At 34.5% G+C, this 13,692-nt stretch overlaps 1 protein-coding gene across 4 annotated transcripts in view; it reads right to left on the reverse strand.

Annotated features, from left to right (window-relative positions):
• Nucleotides 1-13,692, reverse strand: part of NRF1 (nuclear respiratory factor 1) — a 123,495-nt gene that overhangs the window by 75,626 nt on the left and 34,177 nt on the right. Inside the window, exons 2-3 of one of the 4 annotated variants that reach the window (XM_031455357.2) lie at nt 13,140-13,207; nt 4,432-4,660 (exon numbers count right to left, since the gene is read on the reverse strand). In XM_031455357.2, the coding sequence (XP_031311217.1) occupies nt 4,432-4,654 (223 nt within the window). In that variant the 5' untranslated portion in view covers nt 4,655-4,660; nt 13,140-13,207. Of the gene's footprint in view, nt 1-4,431; nt 4,664-13,139; nt 13,208-13,692 lie in introns of all 4 variants that reach the window. The other 3 variants (XM_031455355.2, XM_031455356.2, XM_031455354.2) reach the window with 3 other exon arrangements.

Here is a 13,692-nt window from a genome sequence, read left to right on the forward strand (position 1 = left end):
AGATTCATCCATGTCATTATATGTATCAGTAGATTGTTCTTTTTTATTGCTGAATAATATTTCAGAATATCAGTAAACCACAGTTTATCCATTATCCTACTGGTGGACACTGGCTATTTCCAGTTTCAGGCTACTATAAAGCTGCTTAATTAGATTAATTAATTAATTTACCAAATAATGCAATTCAAATAAAAATCCCAGTGTGGTGGTTTTTTTTTTTTTTTTTTTTGTGGAACTTGATAAACTGATCTTAAAATTTAAACGGAAATACAAAAGGCCAAGAAGAACCAGAACAATTTTTGAAGATTTTAAAAATAAGGCAGGGGCATTCATCCTTCCAAGTATCAGTAGTTACTATAAAGCTATAGTCTTTAAGACAGTGTGGAACTGGATAAGATAGATAAGTAAACCAATGCAACTGACTGGAGAGCTCACAAACACCCTCCTGTGTCCGAAGACAGTCATGGGGAAAGGACGGACAATTAAAAATATGGTGCTGGGACAACTGACTGTCTGTACAGGCAAATAATGAAAGTAGATCCATATATTAAACTATAAGTGAAAATAAATTCCAGGTGGATTAAAGGCCTAAATGTAAAACAAAAACATCAATAAAACAACAACAACAACAAACTTTGTAACTTCTCAAATAAACTACTGGAGAGAATTTATAAACTCAGGGTTAAGAAGAATTGCTTAAACAAGGCTCCAAAAGGATAAACCATGAGGTAAAACACTGACAAATTTCACAATAATATAAATCAAAACCTGTATGGATGGAAAGAAATAACAAAAAATTGGGGAGGGAGTGAGCAACAAACTAGAAGAAAATAACTGTAATACATACTACAGAGAAAAGGTTAATATTAAAAAAAAATCAATAACTCTTCCAAATAAGAAAAGACAACCCATTTTGAAAATGGACAAAGGTATAAACAGGAAATATGTAAAAGAAGAAAAATGAATAGTCAATAAGGTTCTGAGATGATGCTCTATCTTGTCTTCCCACTCTGGCTGGAATCTCTTGCTTAAACAAGCAAATTAAACCAACACTGAGGTATTATTTCATACCCATCAGACTGGCAAAAATGAAAAATGACTGAAAATAGCAAATGTGGTGAGGCTGAAAAGCAACAGGCATGCTAGCACAATGCCTGTAGGAATGTAAATTAATGAAATGATTTGGAAAGACATTTGGAATACCTAGTAAAGTTGAAAATGTGCCTATCTTTGCCCTCCAATTCCCCTCCTGGGTATATGCTCAAGCAGTGTTTTTTAAACAGCAGGGTTCCACCAGTTGGTCACTCATGAGTTGTTTTTGTTTTTAAAAATAAAATGGAATAAAGTGAAAGAGATCAGAACATATCAGAGAGTGTGTCACTTGCAGTTGGGGTATTACTTCATGAGAAATTACTTCTGTTACATGTACATCAGTTTATTCTAGATCACAACATATTGTGGGACACTGCCAAAAGAAGTATGAAAATCAAAGTCAAGAGATTTCACAATGTGTACAAGAAAACATATAAAATTATTTTCATTTGCAGTAATTGTAACAGCAAAAATTTATAAATAATCTTATAACTCAATAAAAAAATTTATAAATAATCTAAGTGTTCTCCCCATATGAGATACTCAGAAAACGAATGAAATACCAAATAACAGTTAAAATGAAAACATACAGCCACATTATCAACAAAAATTAATCTCAGAAAAATAATACTGAATGAAATAAACACTGTTAGAGAAACGGTAACAGAATGATACTATTTGTATAAAATTTAAAACATGCAAAAACAATGCTAAATATTGCTTATTGATACACACACATATAAAAATATGAAAGAAATGTAATAGGATATTAAAGACCAAATTCAGAACAGTGGTTACTTCAGTAGATGGAGGGAAGGAAACAGGTTTAGAAAAAGCAGTAAGCAACTAACTTTCTCTCTCCATTTACCTTACTTCATTATTTTCTTCAGAGCACTCAGTGCTTTCTGAAATTATTTTGCTTTATTATTTGCACCTTTCTCCCCACCACCGATCTGTAAGCTCTCTTAGGAGCAAGTTCTTACCTGTTTTGTTCATAGTATCTATATATAGTAATATATAGAGTATATAGTAATTCCTCAAATATTGTTGAATGGTTAAATGGTAAATCATTTCTATCAGCTGGACCTCAGTTTCCACATATGCCATATGAAAGTGTTAGATTAAAGCCCTTTGCTAATCTTAACACTATGGCAATGCAGTACAGTAACACAGCAAAACTATGTCTCAAAAGCATCTTCCTTCCTAGGAAAGAAGTTTTCCTGGATTCTTTATGTTAGGATGCCCTCTTCTGGGAAGTATTAAAATTTCAAAAAAAAATTTTAACAACATTGTATGTGTTCTATGTATTAAGCCTTATTTTTAAATTCACCATTCCAGAAATACACAGTGGATAATAACTAACAGCAATAAGTTTATTTTCACTGTAGATGTCCTCCTCCCCTTAAATATAGCATATACTAAAAAAATGTAGTATCTGGCCATTCTTGATCATTGATTAACTGTCCAGCTTTTCTTAAATATCTTCTAAGATCAATGTTCCTCATACAATTTTAGACCCATCCAGGCATAGTTTACATGGAGTCTTCCACACTGTGCTAAATATACAATGCAAATAGCAAAGAAAATGGTACAAAATATAGCCCAGCTTTAAGTCATTTAGAGGCCCAGAAAATCTCAAAACCTTACATTGGATTAAGATGGTCTAGGACTGCTAGTGCCCTCAGGCATCTGGCAGAAGCAAATAAAAATCCTCTCTAGAAGACTGTAATATTATTCTAGATCCCAAATTATTTCTAAAAATAATTTTCCAAACATACCCATCCAGCATTCATTCATATATAACTAATACATGACAAGAAAAAACAACATGGAACAAGAAAAACATTAACAACATATAACAGAAACAGACTCATAGGCACTTCAGAGTAGAATTACCAAATGAACTATAAAATCATAATGCTTACTTCACCCATGGATATTACAATTTTTTTCCTATAATAACTAAAAATTGTGACACTGCAAAATTTGGGAGAAAAAAATTCTAAAACTAGAAAATGAAACAAAACTATTACCAAAATTAATAACTCAGTGGACAGGCTTAAAAGCACCTTAGACACAACTGAAGAGAACAATTAATAAACTAGAGGACAGTCTGAAGAAACTACATAGAATGAAGATATAAAGGACTCAGTGAGGAAGACTAACATTTATCTGGCATCATAAGAGGAAAAGAGATGGAATGGAAGGGGAGCAAAACTGAAGCAAAATGTAGTGGATAAGATTTTCCAGAATTGATGAAAGACATCAATCCACAGGTTCAAGATGTTAAAAGAATCCTAAACAGAATAAATGAGAAGAACTCCTGGATCCAGATGTATCACAAAAGCTAAAGACAGAAAATCTTAAAGCAGTTGGAGGGGCCTGTGTGGGAGATAAAGGGACACATATTAGAATGAAAGAGCTGAATGCTCAAAAGCAAGAATGGAAAACAAAAGACAGTGAAACAGTATCTTCAATATGAGAAGAGAAAATAACTGCCAATCTAGAATTCCACACCCAGTGAGAACATCCTTCAAGACTGAAGGTTAAATAAAAACATCCTCAGATAAACAAAAATGGAGACTTTACTATTAGCAGATCCATGCTGAAGGAAATAATAAATGGTATCTTTAGGCAGAAGAAAAATTCTCAGACGGCAAGTTGAATATAAGAGGAAAAGTTAACATTAACTATGTACAGAACAGAAATAACGTCTTGTGGTGCTTAAAATACACAAAGAATTAATATACAGGACAACAACAGAATATAAGTCAGAAGCAGGGGAATGAAATTCAAGTGTTCTAAGAAACCTGTATTATTCCTAAAGAGGACAAAATTATCAATTGCATAAGACTTTGAAATAAGTGAAGGATATATATTTCTAGGTGTACCACTAATAACAGAAGTTTATATAAATTACAAACTAACAAGAAAAAAAATGAAGAAATCAACATTTTTCAATCATTCCAAAAGAAAACCTAGGGAAAAGTAAACAGAACAAGGGGGATGAAAAGAAAGCATATAATAAACATGATAAATTTAAACCTAAATATATCAGTGATTACTTTTAATGTAAATGGAATATATGCTTCAGTTAAAAGTAAAGAGTGTTGGAATGGATAAAAAAACAAAACCAAAGTCCATATCACTGACAGTACATGAGTTTGGAACTTAAGTCTCAGTGTAATATAGGAACAGGTTATAAATGCAAAGTTTCAAGAAAAAAAATGTGACAATGTGATATGAAGATAAAAGTGAGTGCCTGCATCCTAAGCTCTATCAGGTAAGCACAGTACCAGAGTTAAGTAACAAATGAAAAGCTTCTAATCCAAACGTTACCTGCAGCAGCCAGATGGGCTGTTACCTCATCCGCCGCTGTAGAGTTGAGTATATCTGAATCATCATAAGAGGTGTCCTCAGGAGAAGAAGGTGAGTCTTCATCAGCACTCAGCATACTGTGTTCAGTGTAGGTGGCCACATGGACCTGCTGTACTTGTTGGGCCACTGCATGAGCTTCTATGGTAGCCATGTGTTCGGTTTGGGTCACTCCGTGTTCCTCCATGAAGATCTACTGCCAGAAAAAGAAGCAAAGAGCTAGATTCAATGTGTAATGTAATGCAATGCTTAAACTAAGAGATATATTTTCCTCAAGAGCAGAGAAACTTTAACAAGCCTTTGATTTTACTACATAGTTCACCATACCAAGTTATACGAAATGGGAAGCACCTTTCCAATATGACATAAAAATGGTAGAATATTTTCCTTGTGCGAAGCTATCCTGATGGAAATTCATTGTGCTAATTTTATACCTCAAGTCACAAAACAATAAATATCCTTGATATTATATATAATGACAAAAAAAATTTAAGAGATCCCAGTGATTAGCATTTGACATTGTAGACAAGTAAGTAAAATAATCTTTTCTTTGTACTTCAAACACAAATGGGAGTTAAACATTTTTTCCAAAAATGCAATTATTCAAATTAGTTTTTCTGCTTATAAACTGTATTTTTTAAAAACCCTGAAATGATGCAGTAATTTATAAAGTAATAATAAGATAAAGGTTTGCTCTCCTACTGCATCTGTCCTCTCTTCTCCCTATCCTAAGCTACAGAGAAGTATATTATCCTTACAATTTTTGAAGCCTGTATGTATATGATTTAAAATAAAAACAGGTTCACAATACATATATTAATCTATAATTAGCTTCCTTCATATAACAATATACCTGGACATTTTGACATTGTCGAAACATACACATCTACCAGAACTTTCTAAATAGCTGAAGAATACTTCATTGTATCAGTGTGCCATAATTATGTAACCACTTACTCAAATATAGCAAGGCTGCTTCCAAATTTCTGCTATTGTAAACATCAGTGCAATGAACATCCTTTTACATAAAACTCTGCATACTGGTTCCTCAAAAAACTTTGAGAAGAATTACCATATGATCTGGCCAATGCCACTTCTGGCTATTATATTGGGAGAATTGAAAGTACAGTCTCAAAGGGCTATATGCACACCCATGAACTAGCAGCATTATTCACAATAGCCAAAGGTGGAAGCAACCCAAATATTCACTGACAGATGAACGGGTAAACAAAATGTGGACACACATACAATAGGATATTACTCAGCCTTAAAAAGGAAGAAATGCAAACTAGGAACAGAAAGGAACTTCCTCAACTTTGAAAAAAAAACCTACAAAAAATCTACAGCTAACATCATACTTAATAATGAAAAACTAGCAGCTTTTCCACTATGATCAGAAACAAGACAAGGATGTCCCCTTCTTACCACTCCTTTCAACACTGTACTGGCTAATGCACTAAGACAAGAAAAAGAAATAGAACTGTCTTTGTTCATAGATGACATGATTGTTTATATAGGAAATATAAAAGAATCAACAACAATAAAAAAACTTTCTGGAACTAATAATAAGTAATTATAGCAATGTTGCAGGATATAAAGATTATATACAAAAGTCAACTGCTTTCTATATATACTACATCTTCTTTATCCATTCATCTATTGATGTACACATGGGATGCTTCCATGTCTTGCAACAGTAAATAGTACTGTTGTTAATAGCAAGGTGTATGTATCTTTTTGAATTACTGTTTTTGTTTTTGTTTTGTTTTTTGTTTGTGTTTGTTTTAGTTTTTCTTGGGTATATGCCCAGGAGTGGAACTGCTGGGCCGTATGGTGATTCTATTTTTAGTTTTTTGAGAAACCTCCATATTGTTTTCCATAGGGGCTGTACCAATTTACATTCCCACCAACAATGCACAAGGGTTCCCTTTTCTCCACATCCTTACCAACAATTGTTACTTGTGTTCTTTTTGTTAATGGCCATTCTGACAGGTATAAGATGGTATCTCATTGTGATTTTGATTTGCATTTCTCTGATACTAGTGATGCTGAGCAACTTTTCATGTTCCTGTTGGCCATCTGTATTCCCTCTTTTGGAATACTGTCTATTCATTTCTTCTGCTCATACTTCATATGGGTTATTTGTTTGTTTGCAAACAAATTAACTGGGGTACGGTTAATTTAAAATGTATTAGTTTCTGGTGTACAGCATGGATGGACTTGGTGAAATAAGTCAGACAGAAAGGGACAAATGCTGTGGGAGGTCACTTACATGTGGAATCTAAAAGAAAACAGCAGACTATTGAATACAACAGAAAAGAAACAGACTCACAGATGTAGGGAAGGAATTAATGGTTACCAGTAGGGAGAGAGGAAGGGGAGGGGCAAGATGGAAGTGGAGGATTAAGAGGTACAAACTATCAGGTATAAAATAAGCTACAAGGATGTATTGTACAACATGGGGAATATAGTCAATATTTTACAATAACTATAAATGGAGTATAACCTTTAAAAATTGTGAATCACTATATTGTATACCTAAAACATATAATATTGTACAACAGCTATACTTCAATTTAAAAAATATAATATTGTTAAATAAAGTTTTTTAAAAAGTCAACTGCTTTCCTATATACCAGCAATTAACAATAGAATTTGAAATTAAAAACACAATTACCATTTACATTAGCAACTAAAGAAATGAAATACATAGATATAAACCTAACGTAACATGTACAAGATCATGAAGAAAACTATAAAACATAGAAGAACCAAAGAAGACCTAAAATAGAGAGATATTCCATATTCACAGATAGGAAGATTCAATAGTGTTAAGATGTCAGATCTTCCTAACTTGATCTATAGATTCAATTCAATCCCAATAAAAATCTCAGCAAAAGATATTTTATGGGTATCGACAAACTGATTCTAAAGTTTATATGGAAAGGCAAAAGGCCCAGAATAGCTAGTACAGTATTGACGGAGAAGAATAAAGCTGGAAGACTGACCTGAAGTGATGCTGAGCAACTTTTCATGTTCAACTTCAGGACTCACTATAAAGCTACAGTAATGAAGGCAGTGTAGTTAGTGAAAGAATAGACAAACAGATCAATGGAACAGAATAGAGAGCACAGAAATAGATTTCCATAAATATAGTCAACTGATCTTTGACAAAGGAACAAAGTCAATGTAATGGAGCAAAGACAGTCTCTTCAACAAATGGTGCTGGAATACTGGACATCCACCTGACAAAAAATGAATCTAGACACTAACTTTACATCCTTCACAAAAATTAACTCAAAATGAATCACAAGATCTAAGTGTGAAACGCAAAACTATAAAATTCCCAGAAGATAACATAGGATAAAACTTAATGACTTGCTATGAGGATGACTTTTGTTTTTTAGATACAACACCAAAGGCATGATCCATGAAAGAAAGAATTGAAAAAGTAGACTTCATTAAAATTAAAAACTTCTGTTCTATGAAAGACACTATAAAGAGAATGAGAAGACAAACCACAGACTGGGAGAAAATATTTGCAAAAGACACATCTACAAAGGACTGTGTCTCAACTCTTAAAACTGAACAACATGAAAATGAACAACCTGATTAAAGAATGGCAAAAGACCTTAACAGACCTCACCAAAGATATACCTATGATGATAAGTATGTGAAAAGATGTTCAGCATCATATGTCATTAGAGAATTGCAAATAAAAACAATGAGATAACACGACACACCTCTTAAGAATGACTAAAATCCAAAACACCAACACCAGCAAATGCTGGTGAGGGTTGCTGGTGACGGTGTGAAGCAACAGGAATTCTCACTTACTGCTGGTAGGAATGCAAAATACTACAGCCACTTTGGAAGACAGTTGGGCAGTTTACTATAAAACTAAATAAACTCTTAACATACAATCCAGTAATTGGGCTCCTTGGTATTTACCCCAAAGAGTTGAAAACACATGTCCACAAAAAAACCAGCACACAGATGTTTACAGCAGCTTTACTAACAATCACTAAAACTTAGAAGCCACCAGGATGTCCTTCCATAGTTGAATGAATAAACAAACTGTGGAACATCCACACAAAGAGATGAGCTATCAAGCCATAAAAAGACATGGAGGAAACTTAAATGCATATTTCTAAGTGAAAGAAGCCAATCTGAAAATCCACAAGCAAAAAGACTAGGAATCACTCAGCTATCATCTGAACCCCTTTTCCACACTATCTTTTCTGCTTGAAGTCATCTCCCCAGCCTCATATCTCTATGTGGCATAATACCTTCATGAACTCACATCCTCGTTTCTTTAAATAGAGATTTTAAAGAGTTACCTGGAAAAATACTATGTATTTAATAGAGAAGAGGAAAAAGAAAATATGGTAGAACGCTACCATTTGGGAAATCTGGATAATGAGAATTCTTTCTACTATTTTTGCAACTTTTCTAGAAATCTGAAATTATGTCAAAGTAAAAAAAAAATTTTTTTAAGGAGAGGTACCTGATAAGGTTTCTTCCATAGCCTATGTTTTTGGTGTGTTTTAGAATATTCAAGGGAATATATCCTACTCCCAGATTTGTATATATCTAAAATGCAATTTAACATGCTATTTAAGTCACACAATTAAAATACAATTGTATGAGAGGATAACACCATTAAAATACTATTTTCCATCTATTTCACTGTTCTTCTAGTCTAAGAGACAAACTGCTCAAGGCATTTTAGAATTCTGGGTACTCCAAAATTGTTTTTAAATGATTTGGGATTAGCCGGCATCTAACTGCTTTTCAAAGGGATTTGTACGCTATGCACTTGGCGTAATGGATTTCAATTCTTTTCTCCAGAATGCAGTTCACAGCATAAATCAATAAGACTGCCTGCTTTACAGACTTGTCACTTCTGCCCAGTGCCTCATCTCCTTCTACCTCTCTCCCCACCCCATCCTTCAGCCTCTCTAACCAGTGTGCTGACACTCCACAAAAGCAAAAGCAAAGTCATTTCAGACTTCTTTGAACAGAGTGGAATACTTATAAATGATGCTTTCCATGTTTTCATAAAACAATAAATAAAACAGGTTATCTAAAGCCAAATATGACTGGCATACATGTACTGCTGGAGATCATCATACTCCACCTCCACCTAAGTCATTTTTTGTGAGGCATGTCTAGCTTTCATCCAAAACAAGTCAGATTCTCTGGACAACAAAACTGACAGAAGCTGCTAATAGATGAAAACATATTAGATAATATGAATTTTTTAAAAAGCAGCACAGACCAGATATATGGAACTCCAGGACAAGTAACTTAACCTCTAAACCTCAATTTCAACTTTTAAAAGAAAAAAAAAGTAGTACTTCTCAAAAGGATGTGGGGATTAAATGAGATAATCCAGATAAAATTATCAACACTACTTATTATAATGATGCCAGAATTTTTATGTCTTTATGATTCTATCTTTCTTGACTCTGGACTAGTCTTCTCACAAGGACTATGTCTTAATTTCCTCATCTTTAAATTAGACATCCATCTCTGAAGATACGGTTCTCTTATTGTGTGTAAGAGTTTGAGTTAGGCATCTAAAAAGCCCTTCTTTATTCTATTAACTCCAACGACTCCAATACTGCTCTCCTAGACATTAAAATAAGCAAACTATAGGGAACCAATGCTCCTAACAATTTCACAAGAGTGTGCAAAATGGAGAATCAGCAGATGGACCCAACAGTGATTCCTCTGAACAGATATGAAAAGTAAGATGAAAGCATGGGCAACAGGTAATAATGACCTGTGATTCTAAACACCACATCCAAATAAAAAGGCCTTTCTGTTTATTACCTGGAATCAGTGATGTTCAGTAGATTAGTCAACACACCATTTTTTAAAAAATCATTCTCCAAACAATAATATAACATAGTAGCAATTTTGCTAAAACCTGACTCTTAGCCTGGATCATCACCTGGGGTGCAACATGTACTTAACCTAAAGGTTCTTTTTTAATATACAATCTATAAGAGATTGGAGGAGGGGCAGTTCGGTACAGAGGAGTTCCTACTTTTGCCACTGTGGGCCAGCAAGCATGAGACTAACGATAATGGAAGAGAACACACACAAAAAAACTGATTTTCTGATCAGGAGCACCCAATTACAAGCTGCAGTCAACAACATCTAAGGAGCTACTGGAATTTGGATAAACTGTCCAAGGGGGTTAAATTTAGTCTAATCCACATATAATGAGATTAGGTGTAGAGCATTTTAAAAATCTAAATTGGAAAATCTAATCAAGGTATAACCAAATATAAAAGAAAGCATTAGTCTCATCAATAGCATTATCATATCAAAAGAAAAGCTGCAAGAACTGCCTAAGGGACAGTCTCAGAGCAAGATTGTATCTACAGTCCAAACCAGGGACAGGAAAACTTAATTTCACAAACCAGAGGCTCAACTTAATTCCTAGACATGTCCAGAATCTAAATTTCATAACTAGGATAGAAATTTTACTCAACAGAATAGCCCTTCTCAAAAGAGCCTAAAGCTAACAACATTATTTGATTCTTGGGGGACATAGAATAATGGATCAAAATTTTACCACAGCAAGAAAAACTTAAAAACAACTGCACAAGAAAGTCAAAGTGACAACAGAAGCAAGGTAAAATGTGGTTTAATTCTGAGTAATAAATGGAGCTTAAGACAAGAGGAATCCATTTGACCTTCCTAGGAATAGTCCCTTTTAAATAGCCCAAAAGTGACAAATAATCACAAGAAGATTTGTAATATTATTCAGTGAATATACTAGGTTAGGTATTTGGACAAACCAAAGAAAATGTGGTCGCAATGACAGCTTTGACCTTCATCTACCACTCTAAGTTCTTGTCAGACTATGTAGATCTATGCGTATCTACTGAAAATCAATAGTAGGTACCAACTATAATTTCCAGTGTGGCTTGCAGAAATTTAGAGGGGATTTTTTTTTCTCTTACTATACAGCTAGGCCCAGATAGTCTAGTACAAGAGCGTGCCAAGAGTATACAAAGTCTCCTCTCCATTCCACTTCATACCTGCTTAAATTAGGCTTACCCTCACATCTATAGCAAGCTGGTTAAGAGTACAGACTCTGGAGCCAGAGTACTGGATTCAAATCCTTGCTCTGCCACTTCTAGTACCTTAGACTAGATTCACTTGACTTCTATGTCTTCGTTTTATCATCTCTTGATTGGGGACATTAATAGAATTACTGTGAGGACCAAGTGAATTAATTTTTATAAAAGGTCTTAAAATGGGACATGGTATATAACAAATGCTAGATAAGTGTAACCTATTATTATTACTCCATATAAAGACAGATAAAGCATAGAAATGCCAAAGGGAAAGTTACATTACTTATTTTTATATTGGAAGAAAAAATGCGTATAAATCATTAACTTGGAGTTTTGACCATACAAGGACCTCTATTAGAGCATAGCTCTTTTTTGAAGTAGAGATCCTTTTGAGGATGTGTAAAAGCTATAGACTTCCTCCCTATAAAAATGCATATGTACATAAAAATTTCCGAAATATTTCAATGTTCTTGGACTCAAATCACAAATAGATTATTTCATGATGATATAGCTATTCCAAAGCTGAAACGCTAGAGGGTGCCACAACCAAAGAAAAATATAAAGCAATTACAGGGACTTTCAGGCTGCTTTAAAATTCTTCAACTGGAATAAACACCCTTCCACAGGAAACAGTGAGGTGAATCTTCTTCACCAAATACTTCAACTTTTCCATAGGTTCTAGATCAGCACTGTCCAAAAGTCATTTATGCAGTGATGGAAATGTTCCAAATGTGCACTGTCTAAAATAGCAGCCACTAACCACATGTGGCTATTGACCACATGAAATGTGACAACTGTGACCAAATAATTAATTTTTAATTTTGTTTAGTTTTAAATAATTTTAATATAAATAGCCATATCTGGCTGTGACTACCACCCTAACAGTGCAATTCATCTATATTCTATTCTTATGTTTTGAAATGACTTGCTTCTAATCATTGTTGAAGAAATCTCTAACAGAAGGGGTTCATACAATAATTCAGGCAAATCCATCCCTGGTGATAATTCAACACTGCAAAGATAGGAAAAAAGACAGTGTCTCTCCCTAGCCCTACAGGTGTGCACAATCAAAAGTAAAGCTTTCTTTTACTCATTATAGAAATCCTGCCTACCCAATTCCCTCTGTTTCTTTAAGATCCTGGGTTAAGAGAGCTTTAAAAAAAAAATAAGCACAAATAAAGTTAAGTTATAAGGCTTTTTGCCTTTAAAAAAGCTTTTTCCTTAAAAAAGAAAAAAAATCATACTCTAAGTGATAATCATCACCAAGGGCTAAGGGAGCACTGAGAAGAAAGGACTATAAGGACATTGAGCAGGTTCCATGAAGGAGAAGACAGAGTCTTCAGCCAGGAGTTGGCAGGTGCCAGGATAAAAGGACACTGTAGGCTGAGGCAACAGCTTGTGAAAGCACATGGTGTGTTAAGGGGGGATCAGTGAACACCCAGATGGTGGACTCAGGAGAAGTCTGGGGATCAAAGGAACACAGCTCTTGGCTGCCTTCACATCAGATTCTTTCTTTACAGTGTAATTTAATCTGCTGAAAATAAAGTGATTCTAAGGGCACTAATGCTGACCCACCTGTCAGAGAGGAAAGTCGTCTCCACATTACAGCTTACAATGCCACAGTGCCCTGAGCGGGAAGGTACCTAATGAATGTTGATGACAATGATAAAGAGGATTAGAAAATGCATTCTCAAATATTCAGATGCTTATTAACAGCTACAAATATCAATAAAAAGTACTTGAGTGGCTGAAGCTCTCCTTGGATCAGAAACATGGTGGACAGGAAGTTCAGTACACCCATGCATTTGCAAATGGGTCAGAATGCAGCTGGCTCTTTTTGCAGAAAAATCATTTGTCCACAGCTGCTCCCCAAATTGCAAAAAATCAAATAAGGAGTTGTCATGTGATAGCACGATTAGCGACTGCCTCAATTTCCATTAAGGAGAAATAACATAAATTGCCACAAGTCCCACCCCTCAGTCTCACAAGCACAAAGGACACTTTCATTCAGATCCTGCTTACTGTGAAATACAGCATTGTTGCCTGGCTGCTTCTGTGGTGGGCCTCAGTCCTGCTGGATCTGCCATTACACAGCCAACATGCAGTTAAAGCTGTTTCTTAGATACTG

The sequence above is a fragment of the Camelus dromedarius genome, chromosome 7, assembly GCF_036321535.1.
Source record: "Camelus dromedarius isolate mCamDro1 chromosome 7, mCamDro1.pat, whole genome shotgun sequence".
In the NCBI taxonomy this organism is placed as follows: Eukaryota; Metazoa; Chordata; class Mammalia; order Artiodactyla; family Camelidae; genus Camelus; species Camelus dromedarius.